Source organism: Pezoporus occidentalis, unplaced genomic scaffold, assembly GCF_034315485.1.
Source record: "Pezoporus occidentalis ecotype Australia unplaced genomic scaffold, CSIRO_AGI_Poc_V1 ctg33, whole genome shotgun sequence".
Lineage (NCBI taxonomy): Eukaryota > Metazoa > Chordata > Aves > Psittaciformes > Psittacidae > Pezoporus > Pezoporus occidentalis.
Window position 1 is genome coordinate 2,361,164 of NW_026915268.1, and position 17,199 is coordinate 2,378,362.

General features: G+C 40.2%; 1 protein-coding gene across 1 annotated transcript in view; it reads left to right on the plus strand.

The window, feature by feature from the left end:
- The first annotated feature begins 392 nt into the window (after window positions 1–392).
- Window positions 393–17,199, plus strand: part of LOC134168986 (uncharacterized) — a 161,390-nt gene continuing 144,583 nt past the window's right edge. The window contains exon 1 of the mRNA XM_062629163.1: window positions 393–1,440. Within this exon, the coding sequence (XP_062485147.1) occupies window positions 466–1,347 (882 nt within the window). The 5' untranslated portion in view covers window positions 393–465 and the 3' untranslated portion in view covers window positions 1,348–1,440. The remainder of the gene's footprint in view (window positions 1,441–17,199) is intronic.

Genomic DNA, 17,199 nt, shown 5'->3' on the forward strand with positions numbered 1-17,199 from the left:
AGTTATCGGTCGGCTGGTGCTGAGGTGTTGTATTCTCTTCCCTTGTTATTTCCTTTATCATTATTATCACTGGTGGTAGCAGTAGTGATTTGTGTTATACCTTAGTTACTAAACTGTTCTTATCTCAACCCGTGGGAGTTGCATTCTTTTCGATTCTCCTCTCCGTCCCTCTGAGAGCAGGGGGAGGGCAAGAAAGGGGGGGAAGTGAGCGAACGAATTACCTGACTGGGTTTAAACCACGACAGTTCTTTTTGGCGCCCAACGTGGGGCACGAAGGGTTGAGATAACAACAGATTTGACTGGATTAATAGTCACTCGTCACAATGCTGATTTATTGGCTCTCAGAGTTGTTTCTTGTTGATCTCACAGCTTCAGACCGTTGTAACTTACGTAGAGCCGGTATTTGCTGTGTTAGTGTTTATCAAGTGTGGGGCTTGGGCTAAGGTTCTTGTCTCACTGTGCTTTATGGCAATGGCTTGTAACACGGGCGGGCTCCAGCAGCAGGGCGGGACGGACGTGGCCGTGGACTTGTACCTGCCCGTCCGGCTGCTCTTCACCGTCCTGGCCCTCACCCTCGCCTCCATCTTCGTGAGGCTGCGGGGAGCCGAGGGGGAGCGGCCCCGGGAGCCGGCGGCTGCTGAAGCGGCCCGGGAGAGCGGCCCCGGGGAGCAAGCGGCGGCGGGAGCGGGGCCGGAGGCCGCGAGGGGACGGCTGCCGGTGGAGGAGGTCGGGGCGGTCGAGGAGAGGAAGGAAGCGGCTGCCGAGCAGCGGGAGAAGGCGGCGGAGGAGCCGAGCCCCGCGGCCGAGCCGAGCCCCGCGACGGCCGAGAGCATCCCCCGGCAGCCGCCCGCCGAGCCCCAGGAGGATGCAGGAGACCACGCAGCATTTCCCAGCAAGGCAGAGGAGGAAGAGCTGGACTCAGGAAAAGAGAAGCTGGCGGTGGGAGAGCCGGCAAGCACAGCGGCTACACCAGCCCCAGTGACAAGCACAGCAGCATCGACTGAGAGTTCTGAAGGTTTTGAATGGCCTTTGGGTGTCCTTGGGACCTGCCTGCTGATTGTGATGGGGATCAGCATGTTGGCACACACACAGGCTGTGTTCTACCCAAAACCATTTTGTCTGATCTCAAAAGTTAAGCAGAGTCAGGTTTGGGTCTTGTCTGGGGTTAGACGACAATATAGGGGGACCAAGAGGTTTTCCCCAGGGCTGGACAGTGATGAGTGGCAGGGTGTGTGGGACAGTATGGGCAAGTATCTAGTCCACTGGGCCCCTCCAGTGCTTTGGAAGCATCAGAGATGGAAGGCAGCTGTATGGAGTCCCCAGGAACAAGCTGCAGAAACTGCCTAAGGGGACAGTGAATTATTTTGAGCCTGGTGGGCCCATGGCACTTCAGGCCATCAGAGCAGAGATGCAACATAGAGATGGACTCATGATCGAGGGGTGGACTTAGCAATGGGCACTATTGCCCAGGTTATTCACGAGTGTGAACACTGCACACAGCCTCTCCTGCTCTGTTACAAGAGATGGAGCCTGACATCATGGACCAGATGGACTCAGCAGCTTTATAGGGACTGGTCTATGCACTAAGATAAGAGTATATTGAAAATGTGGGATCTGAGCATGACATGAATGGTATGGAATAAGGGGTGGATAATGTCCTGGGTTCAGCAGTAGCAGTCATTTTTCCCCTTCTTGGTAGCTGGTGCAGTGCAGTGTTTTGACTTTCAGCTCGGGAACAGAGCTGATAACACCAATGTTTTGGTTTGGCCAAGGACTTTGTGAGCCTCATGCTCTGCCAGGGAGGAGGGGGAGCCAGGAGGAAGCAGAGACAGGACACCTGACCCAAACTGACCAAAGAGGTATTCCATACCACAGCACGTCATGCCCAGGATGTAACTGGGAGTTAGCCGGAAGGGCTGGGAGACTGCAGGGTTGGAGGATGTATCGGTCGGTGCTTGGTCGGGCTGAGGGGGGGCAAGTTATCGGTCGGCTGGTGCTGAGGTGTTGTATTCTCTTCCCTTGTTATTTCCTTTATCATTATTATCACTGGTGGTAGCAGTAGTGATTTGTGTTATACCTTAGTTACTAAACTGTTCTTATCTCAACCCGTGGGAGTTGCATTCTTTTCGATTCTCCTCTCCGTCCCTCTGAGAGCAGGGGGAGGGCAAGAAAGGGGGGGAAGTGAGCGAACGAATTACCTGACTGGGTTTAAACCACGACAGGGGTGTTTGTCACGGTTTTGGTTCTGTTTTCCCTCTGAAGTGAATGAAGGGTTAGTTTAGGATAGGACTGAAATAATTTTAAAGTGGAGGATGGGGACCTGATACCTTTCAGTAGCAGTTTCTAGGTGGAAATTGGAAATTGGGAAAATATGTAAGAAAAACATTATTAAAAAGGAAGAGAAAGAAAAGTACAGCCTTGCTCTATATGAGCTATTAGTGGCAATGGTTCTGCAAGAGATTTGAAAACCTCCACATGTAAGACAATACATGGACCATCTTGTTCTGCAGGTTTATGTGTTCAAAGCACCTGAGGAGCTGTGTTGAATGCTGATCGGATTCAGAATTTGAAGCCTAAAAGGAATTGAATACAATAATATGAAATTTGTTAGTCATCAGTAGGTAACTATTTGCGTGCTGTGAAACCAGGAATTTTCTGACCTGGAGTGAATGTCCTTCAGAGAAGGCAAATACTAGCTTTAGAATAATATCAAAGTATGACTTTAATCAAAACAGAAAGAGCATTAATGTTTTATGGAGGCCTTCTAATGATTGTTTAAATGATGGTAATCCTGTATGTTTCCAGCTCACAGTTCAGGTTATGTATTGAAGATTTTACAAGTTCTCCAAATATGCTATTTGTTATCACTATTTATCCTCACATTTGTATCATGTGTGGGCGCAGAAAATCAGTCACTTAGTAGTGGTAGGTGGGTAGATGTCTTGGAGATTAAGGCACTCAGATATCTATTTGTTAATCATGCAAATAAATAAGGAAAGGCAGATGCCAGGACCTGTTGTTACCTAGATATGAGGGACTGTGACTCAAAAGCTTTTGATTTGTTATCGATACACAGAAGTTTTTCCTCTGATCCTGAAAATAACTACTTTTCACTTTTAATGCTTTATGGACTTTTTCTGATTAAAAAAATCAAGAAAATAGTAACTTTTGTTGTTTATGCATGAATATGGCCATTCTAATATTTTAAAAGCTGAGGATTTTTTTGAGAGTTTCTTAATTATGATATTATTAATCCCTGCTAAAATGGGATTTTTGTCAGACTAATAAAGTGAAACTTGTATGTGTATTTGTGCACCAGGACATTTTTAAGCTTGTTTCTTCCCATGAAAATAGCACTGTAATCTGTCTAACAAGAAGCTGTGATTATTGCATGTGAAGGACAAAGAGTAAAATATATGAGTTAAATTTAAAAGGTACAGCTGTATCTTCTTCTGTAAATTTATTCTCATTGACTGCAAAGAATACAAGATTTAGAGGTGAAGTAGTAGAAAGGATTAGAACCAGCAGAAATCTGCTGGAAGATAATAAATGCTGGGATTACTGTGGTTTATGCACCTTGGTTTAGGTTGCCTTGTGAAAGTGGCATGTCACTTTTATCTTAAATATTAAAATCTTCTATGAATCGATGACTTGTTTCCTGGTTAGCGTTGTTTTATCAAACAGCTATTTCAGGGTTTAAAAACAATTTTGCATAAAATTAAAATAGACATTGGAGCCAGGTGCAGGTATTTAACATAGAAAATATCAACCCATACTGTGAAATTAAAATTGTAGAAACAAGGTTGCATGATAGAAAATATCAGAAAAAATGTAAGTTGTAGAGCTGGTGATGTCTGTTATCTTAGGGAGTCTTCTTAGGGTTACCAGTTAACAGTGGTAACTGTTATCTAGGACTGGACATGTGAGAAATCCCTTCCCAATGGAGAAAATGGTGAGCAGCAAGAGAGAAAAGCTTCTGACACCCAAAAATATCACAGTTTTGAGGTGTGATGCTTGTATGCAGGGTCTTGATAATTTTTTAATTTTGATTTTTTTTATTAATCTACTGAATGTTATATTCTTTGAATTGTGTAAGGTTTTTTGTTCTCTTAAAGTCTGTTCAGTGCATAGTTTGAAGGTATGAGTAAATATAGCTGGAACAAAGCTCTTTTTTAATGACATACTTCAACTTAGGTTATAAAATGCAAGAGAATGTGTTTGTAGCAGGGATATAGGAATAACATTGTTCTGATAGTGTAGGTTGTCTGTTGTCTCAACAGATAGGATGAAAGAAATCTCTTGAAATGAAAAATATAGTATGCAAATACTGGATAAAACTTTGTTTCAAGTTTAGGGTAGAGTATTATTTTTTTTTTCTATTGTAAAGCGAGAAAAGAGACGTCTAAAACTAATGCTGTGAAGTTTCATGCCGTATTATCTGTATGTGCCTGAATTTAATTTTTTATTTTGAAGAACAACTATATTGTGTCCTCTATGTAGGTGTGTATGAAGAGGTGGGGGCTAGGGGGGAAGAAGCCATAAACTGAAAATGACCTTTCTGTTTCAGTGCAGTAGGATTAGGACCTTGAAGCTTATTGTATTGAGACATTTAAGGATGGGAAACAAAGAAAAAGAGCTATTCCTATTTATTTACTGATGATTTATCAGCCCTTTCTCACCTCCAAAAAGGGCTCCAGCTAAGTCTGTAAAACTGCCAATGAAATCAAGACTGTCCAAACCCATGGAATTCTAATTTTATATCAAGGAACTGAAATAAAAGAGTCCGTGAGGAGGAAGAGACACCTATTTTATTTCAACTGGAAGCTGCTACATTGATGTGTAATGTTAAAAGTAATTGGTTTTAAAAAGATGGGAGGGTAGTGGGAGTACAAAGTTGTACTGGTGTTTCTATTCTTGTTCATCTACTATCCATATGGATAGGTCAGTGCTTGCTAATTTTATTCCTTAGATGAGTAATTCCAGACAGTTTAACTACTGGATTGAGATCAACTGAATCCAAATGAGACAGTCTTTTCTGATTTTTTTTTTTTTATGTAAAGCATGATAAAATTTGTTAGACAGGTCTTTCTCTTATTTTCCCATGATTCATAAGGCTTGGAACACTTGGGAGGAAGTAGCTAATAAAATAATCCTGTCACACATATTGTATTTTTTTTCCTAGTTTACATATATATGTGTACATTAGATACATAAAAGGAAGTAATATATCAAGTCCCACTGTTTAATTAAATTCTTTGCAGTTCTTCATCCTATTTTGAAAGTGCTGAAAAAGACTTTTTTATCTTTAGCTCTACTTATGATACCACATATGATGGCCAGTGAAATGCATCCTGAATGACAAATAAAAGTTGGTGTGCTAGGAAGAGAAATAGATTAGCTAAACAAATCCAAGTTCTGACAGAAACAGAAAACAGGAAAGTTGACCTTGTAATGAAAAGTTGTATATTAGGGTCTAAACACTTACCATTAGTCTGAGTACTTCTCCTCTCTTAAATCATGAGATGGGTGTCAAATGTTTATAGCTGCGTTTATACTTAATGTTTTAGAAAACATGGTGCTTTATTAATAGATACAATAGAAGACCTCTAGTTAGCCCAGTCAGCAAAATTACCTATCTTGTAATTATCCCATTTTAATTTTATATAAACTCAACCCTCATTTCGTAGAAGATGTAGGTTCAGTAGCTACTGTTCTGTGTGGGGCATGTATCAAAGAAATTTTACTTAACCATGAAAGTAAGTCAGTGAATCTTACACCTCCTCTGTTCATTTCCTTAGAAAACAGGAAGGATTATTTCTATCAGAAAAATATATTTGGTCTGTACTGGATATTATTTAAGGGACAGTGTTTTACAACTGTAGAATATTGTAAGTATTATATTTTTCTCTGTGATATCTTAAATATAAGGTGGAATGTAGAATTTGAAATAAATTTTGAAGCTCCAGTGTTTGTTTGGAAGATACATAGAAAGATGGTAGTATAAGTCTAATGTCTATGGTTAAAGAACTTACCAGTATGTTTTGTGATTATTCCCTCTCCCCACCTTTAATGTTTTAAAAACGTCCATGTCATGTTATATGCTACAGGTGTTCCTTTAAGTTTTTAGTTAAGGTCAGGTTTAATTGTCCCCATTTTCCATAAAAGGTGAGTTTCTTAAACTCATTGTCTTTTCGGTCCTTCTCCCAAAATATACAGTAATATCAAGATTTATTTATACACTAGCATTAAACAGAAAAGCATGGCTGAGTTAGATTGTGTTTCATCTGCTTAGCTGTAGTTGTCAAGTTGAACAATGGTTTCCTTTTCTTAGCTTTCTTGCGCCTTGATTTGACGACCTCCCATAGAATGACAGGCTTAGAAAACTGGGGCTGTTCTGCCTGGAAAGGAGAAGCTGCATGGAGACCTCAGAGCAGCTTCCAGTATCTGAAGGAGTCCTACGAGGTGCTGAAGAGGGACTCCTCATCAGGGCCTGTAGTGATAGGACAAGGGGCAATGGGTTCAAACTGAAACAGGGGAAGTTCAGGTTAGGTATAAGGAAGAAGTTCTTTACTGTGAGGGTGGTGAGGCACTGGCACAGGGTGCCCAGAGAAGTAATAAATGCTCCATCCCTGGTACTGTTCAAGGCCAGGTTAGACAGAGCCCTGGGTGACATGGGATAGTGTGAATAGTCTCTACCCATGGCAGAGGGTTGGAACTGTATGGCCTTCAGGTCCTTTACAACCCAAACCATTCTGTGATACTATGATTCTATTCAGTCCCACTCAGTGACCCCATAAGGGTTTTAAATGTCCTCATGGAATGATATACAATAACACATCGTAATGATGCTTCTCTTATTTTACAGACTTGTCTCTTATAGAATCATAAAATCAATATATAATTATATATAGTTACAATATTTCAAAATATTTATAATATAGAATATATATTAGATACTGTCATGGTTTAAGCGCACCCAGTAACTCAGAACCACGCAGCTGCTCACTCACTCACCCTCTTCTTCTCCCTCCCTGCTCCTGGAGGGATGGGGAATTCAAATGTAAGAATCCTAATCTGTAGGCAGGTTTTATGCTGCAGAATATAGGAGAACTAAAGTTTGTAGTCAACCAGCCTTTCTCTGTCACTGCTTGCTTCCCTTATCTGAAAGATGCTCAATATACTTCAGTTGCAGGGCTGAATGGTGACATGCCATCATTGCTACTGTATTACAGCACCCTATATTTAAAAGAATAACAGTTGTGATAGCGCTACATGTATTTAGTGTTATGTAACGATCCCCTTGTTTACTATATATTTCCTGAGTTATCTTAAAGGATATTTTATACTACTACTATACTACACAAAGGTTTCTTTGGGGTTCCTGTACGGTTCTGTGGCTGTCCTGCTAGGTCCTTAAAGAGCTCACTCCAAAGTCCTGTCTCATATTTAAATTACGCTAAAATATTTCTGTTGAAGTACACAACCATAATGATTTTGTGAAACTCTTCTCATTAACAAAGGGGGAAAGTGTCTGTTTTGAATATCTGAAATAGGGCTTAAATAGTCCCTTAATTGTTATAAATGTCAAGTGATAGTGCCATGTAGTATTGTACCTGCAGAAGAGTGCCAAACATTATCTACTTTCTAATTGTGGAGCATTCATGTCAAATGGCTCTTCATATTTCAACTTTTTATTTCTTTTGGCATATGTAGGCCTTTTCGATTAGACATAGGGTGTCTTGTCATTTGTCCTCTGTAGCATGTGTGTACTTTAATATGGGATGACTATGTTGAGCTAGCTCTGCTGTTAACTGAAGCCCCATGAACTACTTTTCTATAGTGTGTCATATCTTGCAGTCTTTTCTAATAATTTCTTTGAGAACATAATATTTATAGAAATCAATAACTAATCTTTCCAGTTTCTAGAAGTCTGTAATCCTCAGACTACTACTTTCCTTCCAAGCTTGTTGCCTGGAAAGAAAGAATGGTATGCAGGAGTGGATAGCTGTGGGCCTGCAAGTAATGACTCTCTGTAGTGTTCAGTTTAGATGGGTGTCACTGATATAAACAGTATAGGTAGTCCAATATGTGTTCAAAATTATCTATTGACTGTGTAAGCATCATACAGTGGTATTACATAGTAAATGTCCTACTCTATGTGGCTTTTCATGTGGAACTAAGATGGGGGTAAGTTTTGTACTTCATGAAGTACACTTCATAAAGAAGTGTTATGATCTTATACTCCCTGCTGAGTTTTGCCTGAATTATGATAAAGAGCTTGGCCCAAATAGAATGCACTGGGGAATGGTTGGAGGTATTAATAATTCTATATTATTTTGTGTAAGCTGAGAAATACTCCATAATTGCTGACAGGTGGTCTAGAATTGGACACTGAAATTGCCTACGTAAGTGTAGATTAATGATGTTTTGTATATATCCATTTTATATTTTAACATCAATTTACTAGTCATCACATAATTATACATAGACTTTACAAGATACATGTTATTTCCTAACGATCCATTACCGATCATCAGGCAAAATCAGATTCTGTTTTTTAAACTGCGTATTATAATATAAGGATTTTCAAAATAAGGGTTGTTTACTCAATAAAATGTAAGGATTTCTTTGGAATCACTGTAGGTAGATACTGTGCTCCTATTTAGGGAATTCTGAGATAGCATGTTATGAGTTACGATGAGTTGTTCCCAATTAAAAAAAATATCCTTGGGGTTAGGCTACAGCATTTACCTCAATTTATATCAGTAACCTGAAATAAAGAGCACCCACAGCCAGATCACAATCCTGCATGTGAAAAATTTTGCTAAATGCAGTGGGTTGAATTGTCCTGAAAGTTGAGTGCAACCAATAAGGTCCAACAAAAGACCAGGGAATGTAACCTCAGAACACTTTCAAGGCTGACTTTTAAAGTTGAGACTAGCAGTTGTATCAGTATCTTCTGCAGTTGTTGGAGACTTTATGTACACACTCTTAAGCACTTGAAAACAGCTAAATGAGGCATGCTACCGTTTTAAGTTGCCTCCTAGGGAAACCACCCTTTCTGCTTTGATGGTAGGGGCAATCTACAGATTTGTGTCCCTATGCTAAATTTAGCTTGATAATATTTGCCTTTTTCCTCTTGCTGGATACATTGCATGTTACTTAGAGGTACATGAGTTGATGTTTTTACAGCTATATTAAAGATCTTATCTTTGTGGGTATCTTAGTCCTTCTTAAACTTCACATTTTCAAAACAATTTTTAACAGAAGGATGTTTGTCTTGATGTTGTGCTATAAATGCATCATCTCTTGATATGGATAATGAATTTCAAAATTCCTTCAGTAAAAAACAAGACTTTTTGTTTGCTTGTTTTTTTTGTTTCAGTGTCACCAATAAAGCTAAAGTAGATTATGTCCCAGGGGAAGAGAAGTAACTGATATATTAGTTTGTATTTTCCAGGTGCCTTAAGGGAATTAATATTTGGCTTTGTAACTTTTGTAAGCCAGCAGCTGCACTGAAATTTTAACAGGTTATTCATTTAATGCTTATCATTAGAATTATTCTTATTAGAAGTATGTGGGTACATAATCTTTAGCCCTTATCACAGTGGAATAAATTATAGCTGGAGTACATTCTAAGTCCAGAGTAGGACTGTTTTCTGCCCCAACTCCACAGTGGAGACTTAACGTCTTAGCTGGGACTCTGTCTTACAATTTGGGCTCTTTAAGCTTTCTGTGGTGGAAGGTTTCTACATACCTAGTTACATGTATAGGAAAAATATTTTTCTGGCTTGACTTTCACAGATGCAGTTTCAGTCCTACTTGTACTAGCTTTAGGTTGATGCATTTTATTATCAGTGAGAGTGAAGAAGGAATTATTTCCCACTTCTAAAAAGGGTACTGAAACTTTCCTATGTCAAACCAGAAATGAATTGTTTTAGATGCAGTGTATTTAAAAAAAATAGTAAAGAAGGCTGAGTTTTGTGAGCAAGTGATTCAGCCCTGCTAAAACTATGAAAAATCTGTCTTTTAATGCTGAGATTTGGGTTTCTAAAAGTTTGCTGCATCTTTGAAAATGTTGCTAGAGAATGCATAATTAATTGCTCATCACTACAGAAGTCTTACTTAATGCCTGACAAAAATACTTTTGTTTTCTCAAATGTATACTTTGTCCCTGACCTAAGTGGGGTGTGCAAATACTGTTTTTCTCCTTGTTGCTGCTGTTAGTTATTTACCCTGGTGGTACATTGTGACCAAAGCAATCTTGGCTGTTTTACAAATACGATGGGATGGATAGTGTTGTTAGTGCAACAGACTAACCCTGAGGGGCTTATAGATGAGACAGTCCAGACCCTTTCTGCCCTACTACAATGGTGAGGGAGCTTGTGCTTCAGGTAGTTTTGGCCTTTCCTAGTACTGTGCTGTCTGCTGCCGTCCTGAGATTGAACCATAGTGTTTTCATCTGCTTCTCTGGAGAAATGGCAACAAGTCTGGGAAAAGAGTCCTACAGAGATTTCTATGGGAGGAGAGGACCTGTGCAACTGCCCCTGTTCTGCGGCAAGTAGACCTTAAGCTGATGTACTCAAAGTGAAGAGCAGTCCCACGTTAATCAGTAGTTTGTAGAGTTATGATTATCAAAAAAATGTCAGCTGGAAAACTTTTTCAACAGTTGTAGCAAATCTAAAAATAAATGACTAAAGACTTGGGTCAACTTCATAGAACATGGTATTACAGGATACGACATCCCCTTTTATATGTGGTAATTTTATTCTTTGAATGAATCGGAAAAGACTGTGTTTTAACTTTAATGAGTCAGTAAGAAATTGAAATAACTTGCCAACACATTCATGCATTTCAGTTGTTTTTTACACTGCATTTTACATGAGGGGAAATTGCAAATAGTAAATGTCAAGGATTCACTTGGGGCATTACAATTTCAGAGGCATGAAGCTAATGCATATTTGTCTCATTACTGTCACCAGATTAAAGTTAGTCCATGGATGGCAAGAGCTCATAACTCATAGGAGACGTAGTTACAAATGACCTGTGGGAGGTCACAGATACCACAACTTCCTAAATTCAGATTATGAATGTGTCATTAATAAGAAATGAGGGAGATGTTGTTCATCACCTTTCAAAAAGCTGGTTTTCACTGAAAAGAGGTGAAAAGGGTTTTATTTCCAAGTCTCAATTGATCACATTTTTGTAGAATATAGTGTATGGGAATAGGAAGTCAGTGCAGTCCTTCACATTACTTACTCAAGTCATCTGTGGTCTTGCTATACAACTAACCCGTTGTGCTATATAATTTGCCTGTTGATATTTTGCCTTGAGTATCTCTAGAGCACTGAGGGGTGATGAGTATTGTATGGGGGCTCTTACAAGTGATTTGTATTCAGAGGTGTTTAGTTTCTATCTTATTTCCACTCCCATTGAGATCTTAAATTTAGAACTCACTATATTAATTCACAGAGGGTACATCTCAGCCACACTGAGTGAGTTGCTACTGTGTTAGCTTAATGAAGTTAGCACAGAGAGACTGAGAAGCCTTCTTAAGATGTAGTCCTGTATCTGAACTCATAGAATCACAGACTGTTTTGGGTTAGAAGGGATGTTAAAGCTCATCAAGTTCCAACCCCCTGCCACAGGCAGGGACGCCTTCCAGTGTGGGGAGTGAAGGTGGTAAGATTTGCATGAAGAACAGTTTGGGAATGAGCTCTGAGGCCGTGGTGCTTTGACAAGCCCTGGGGCAATGAGTTGGGGCTTTGAAGGCCAGAGGATGTGGGGGTTGTGAGAGGGTCTGCAACATTGTGATTGAACTATTTACCTGGAGAGTTTTACAGGGGCCAGTGAGATTGAATGTTGTATGAACGTGCGGCTGGGGAAGGTGCTGAACAAGGGGATAAAAACGGTTTGGTGGTGATAAAAAGGGCTTTGTGGTAATAAACAGGGATTTGAGTCTCTGCATCAACTTGAGTCTGTGTCGTGAAATGCGACAAATGGCGCCCAACATGTGGGGCATGAAAACCGACTAGTTGCTGATCCAGTAATGTGGCTCAGCCGAGCTGCTTGTTGAAAGTAAGCAAAGGTGTACGCTGAAAGGAAGTGATTTCAAACTGTATGGATTGCCCCTCGCAGAACAGGGGTAAGCGGCTGAGAACTATGGGGTCTGCTTTAACAAAAGAGCAGGGAAATGTTGTAGAAGTTTTTGCTATGATTCTTAAGCAGTATGGGAAAAAAGTTGACAAGGAAGAATTAAAACATACCCTTCTCTGGGCATCAAAAGTCGATCCATCTACTAATTCCACTAATATTTGTACCCTGGAGTTTTGGGACAAAATTGGTGTTAATTTGTGGGACTGTGCTACAAACAATGATAAAATTGCCGCCACTTTATTGAGCCTGTGGCGAGTTATTTCTGAAACTTTAAAACTTCGTGCCGGCTCAGAAGCACAGGGGGCATAAGCGGCACCTTAGGCTCCCTCACCACCACCCTCTCTGCTGGACTCTGCCGTGAGACCAAAAAAATCAGTCTGCTGTTGTTGCTCCTGTGGTTCTGCCGCACGATGCTTCAGATGATGACCTGGATGGTCCTTTTGACTGGGGCCTATGGATCCGGAGAAGGAGATGTATGTGCCGGATCAAGACCTGCGGTGGGAAGGTCTCTCGTATGCTTTTATCAGAGATATCAGGCAAACAGTGATGGACCATGGACTCAGGGCCCCATATACAACTCATTTGATACAGTCTGTCTGTGGTACTCATGTATTTATCCCAAATGATTTCAAAATGTTGTTTCGTTTGATAATGACGGACATGCAATATACTATGTGTCCGTGTCGTGAAATGCCACTTTCCAGTAGATCAGGTTTCTTCAAGCCTATTAACTGAATTCACCCAGTCTTTCACACCATTGTTAAGTGATGATAAATGTCTTGCATGTTTAGGATAGCCAGTCAGGTCATAAATAATAAAGCTAAATTTGCTTAGTCTATTAAGACAATGTGGGGTTTGGCCCTTTTTTAATTATACTGGAGAATGTGCTCTAGATAACCATCTACTTAAGCGTATGTTTAGAAGCTACTCTTTAGTGTGTATATCCACACACTTTAGCTGGTTGCCTGCCTACTGAATGGTAAGAGCTGCAGTTAATGTATTAAATCATTTGTCTGACAAACACATTGTCTTCCTCTGTAATTCTAAGTGCAGTGTCAGGTTTGATTCATAAAGCCACTCATGATTTGATTCATAAAGCCAGATGGGTGTCTGGTAGACTCCTTCTCTTCCTGTTTTTGAGAAAGTTGTGACACCATAGTATTCATTCATATCTGCAGTCACCTGGCATGCAAAAGATTGCAAAAATTGATAGAAGTTATGTTTGTTGGGAGGGTTTGTAATAAGCATGCATATAAATGACCACCATTCACTATCAGAGTAAAAGATATCAGCCAAGTGTTTTAGCTCATTAGTTAATTTTTTTTTTCTGTGTGTTGGACCAAAGTGAATCCAAACAGTTCAAGGAATTACAGAGGTTACAAAATGAGAAACTGTTGAGGACTGAAAAATGCTTTGTGTACTTTTTCAGCAGAATATATGTTTTCTCCTCTCTGATAATGTGGCCCAAGAGCATGTCTTCTGTTTGAGGTGTTTATCACAGAATCACAGAATCCCAAGTGTTGGAAGGGACCTCAAAAGATCATCTAGTCCAACCCTCCTGCAAGAGCAGGGTAACCTAGAGTACATCACACAGGAACTTGTCCAGGCGGGCCTTGAATATCTCCAATGTAGGAGACTCCACAACCCCCCTGTGCAACCTGTTCCAGTGATCTGTCACTCTCACAGTAAAGAAATTTTTCCTGATGTTCACATGGAACCTCCTATGCTCCAGTTGACACCCATTGCCCCTTGTCCTATCACTGGACATCACTGAAAAAACCTAGCTCCATCATCCTGACACTCACCCTTTACATATTTGTAAACATTGATGAGGTCACCCCTCAGTCTCCTTTTCTCCAAGCTAAAGAGTCCCAGCTCCCTCAGCCTCTCCTCATAAGAGAGATGTTCCATTCCCTTAATCATCTTTGTAGCTCTGCGCTGGACTCTTTCAAGCAATTCCCTCTCCCCTTATATAAGAAGTAACAATGATTAGAAAAATTTGGGAGTGAAGTTTATAGTTGTGTAAAGCCCTGGAGAAATTTCATTGCATACACAGTGATTTACTCAGACATAGTACTGAAATATGTGAAATAGCTTTTCTGTCTGCTTACCAGCTGTCCAGAAAAATTATAAAACTGAGAGCAAGCAGGGAGAAAAGCATCATTGAGAACTGGCAACTACAAATCAAGTTAAGAAAAATTGGAGAAAATGAACAATATATGTTTTCTGAGTACTAACTGGATTATGAAATCACAGTGTGTCAGGTTACCCAAATAGATTAATTTCTTTAAGGTAGAGTGTAGGTTTTATTTTACATACATAATAATAATTATGTATAATATGTATAATTATATACTTCTTGACAGTAGAAAGTTTGCAGTGGTTGGGGTAGGTTCCCAATAACTGAAAAAAAAAGAAAACATTCCCCTCTTTAGGAGGACAAGGAAGAGGATTTGGAAAGGTACAGGCCGCACGCAGCAGGAACAAGAAGCAAGCCTAGCAAGTGCAAATTGTGCCTGATCAAACTGGTAGCTTTCTATTGTGAGTTTACTTGCTCTCATGATGTTTTTCTTGGCTTCATCAAGACTTTTTTACAAGGTGTATCCTTATAGCCAAGATGGTTAGATATGTTTGGATCAGTGACAGCAAGGTATGTGGAAAACAAGCTGGACTTCTGAATACAAAGTTGGCGGCTGTCTACTAGCAGCAGCATCTTCAGCAGACAGACTAGTGTTTGGATGATGAGAATAAATGGAATTTGCTTTCTTCAAGTTTGTGAGTGATACTGAATCCAGGGTAGTAGTTACACTACAGAGCAATGCTCCTACTCCTAGCAATCTGGAGACATGCCGTGATAGAAACCCCATGAAAGTTAACAACAGTGAATGCTGAGTCCTGCATCTGTGACAGAATAACCCCATGCAAAAGCTGAGGCCAAGTACCGCAGGCTAGAAAACAGCTTTGCAAAACCAGACATGCAGAACTGTCCTGTTGGACAATAAATTTAATGAGTCAGCAGTCTGCCTGTGTGGCAAAAGAGGCCAACTGTACTCAGGGCTGTACTAGCATGGAATGTAGACATAGGAAAGTATCTCCATTGCAAAAGTTTTTTGTGTCATTTGTGTCTTTTTAAACTCAAGCACTTTTTTTCCCCTACAGATGGGAAAGAAGACCTTTAAAACATGCCTTACTGCTATGATAACATATTGTATCTGTGTTTAACATTACAGTCAAGAGATTTTGTAGAATATAAATTCCTTTCAGTCACTTCATTTCTGTGAGTCGGTTTACTTTTTAAATTAGGTCTGAGCTGTACTGATAGGTGACTCTTAACAGACTCCTGCTTTGATAGTTTTGTTCTTTGGATATTTTGGTTTCTGTTTGTTTGTTTGGGGGGATTGTATGTTTCGGAGGTTTGGGGGTTTTGTTGTGGGTTAAGGTTCCTTTTGTGGGTTTTGGGGTTTTTTGTTTGGTTTGGTTTGGAATTTGTTTTGTTCACTTGTTCTGGGTTTGTTTTTTTTTATGTTGTGGTTTTTGTTTTTGTTTTTGTTTGGTTTTGGTTTTTGTTTTTTGTTGTTTTTTTGTTTTGTTTTGTTTTTTTAAATCATAGAATCACAGAATGATTTGGGTTGGAAAGGACCTCAAGATAATCCAGTTCCAACCCCGCTGCCATGGGTAGGGACACCTCACATTAGACTATGTTGCCAAAGTCTCTGTTCAACCTGGCCTTGAACACTGCCAAGGATGGAGCATTTACCACTTTGGGCAACCTGTGCCAGTTACTCACCACCCTCACAAGGGAAAACTTCTTCCTTATATCTAACCTGCACTTCCCCTCTCTTAGTTTGGACCTATTACCCCTTGTCCTGTCACTATAGTCCCTCATGAAGAGTCCCTCCCCAGCATCCTTTTAGGACCCTTCAGAAGGTTGCTCTGAGGTCTCCACACAGCTTCTCTTCTCCAGGCTGAACAGCCCCAACTTTCTCAGCCTGTCTTCATACGGGAGGTGCTCCAGCCCCTGATCATCCTCATGGCCTCCTCTGGACTTGCTCCAACAGCTCCATGTCCTTCCTGTGTTGGGAACACAAGAACTGCATGCAATGTTGCAAGTGGGATTTCACGAGAGCAGAGTAGAGGGGCAGGATCACCTCCCTCAATCTGCTGGCCACACTTCTTTTGATGCAGTCCAGGACACAGTTGCTTTCTGTTCATGTTCATGCTCATGTTCAGTTTCTCATCCTGCAACACCCCCACGTCCTTCTCCTCAGGCTGCTCTGAATCAGTTCTCCATGCAACCTGGAGCTGTGCCTGGGATTGCCCTGACTCAGGTGTAGGACTTTGTGCTTGGCTTTGTTGAACTTCATGAGGTTGGCACTGGCCAACTCTCAGGCTTGCCAAGGTCCTTCTGGATCCCGTCCTTTCCCTCCTGCATGCTGACCACACCATGTAGCTTTTTTTGATAAAAAAAAAATTTGAGATTCATGCAAAGAGAAAAACTGCAAAAACTAATTTTATGTACCTTTAAACAAACAAACTCAGCATAAAAAGTAAAATATTCCTGTATGGCAGAAATCTGAAACAAGGTAAGACTTATAAAAGCTGAATTTCCAGGCCCATCTTAAAAGTATTTGTGTATTTGATTTTAAAGTGGGTCAGCTCCTTTAGAGCTTCAGATTTGGCCCTTTGTGACAGAAGGGAGAAATATCTTAGAATTTCTTAGGTCAGCTTGAAAAACAATTTATATTTTATAAAATAATTAACCCAAAATAAGCATTTGAATTTTTTGCATTTCCCGGGGGGGGGGGGGGGGCATATAGGGGGGCGCTGGTATGTGTGTGTCAGAACAAACTTTGTACATTTCTATGCAAATCCAACCAATTCTCATTCAATTAAAAATTCCTAATATTAAACATAAATCTTTATAATACTTCTCTATAATATGGGAGACCTCACTTATATCTCATCAGAAGAGTCTGTGTTGCATATTCGTAATGTTAACTGTGAATGTTTCAGATCATGAGAAGGAATGTGGATGTCAGCCTA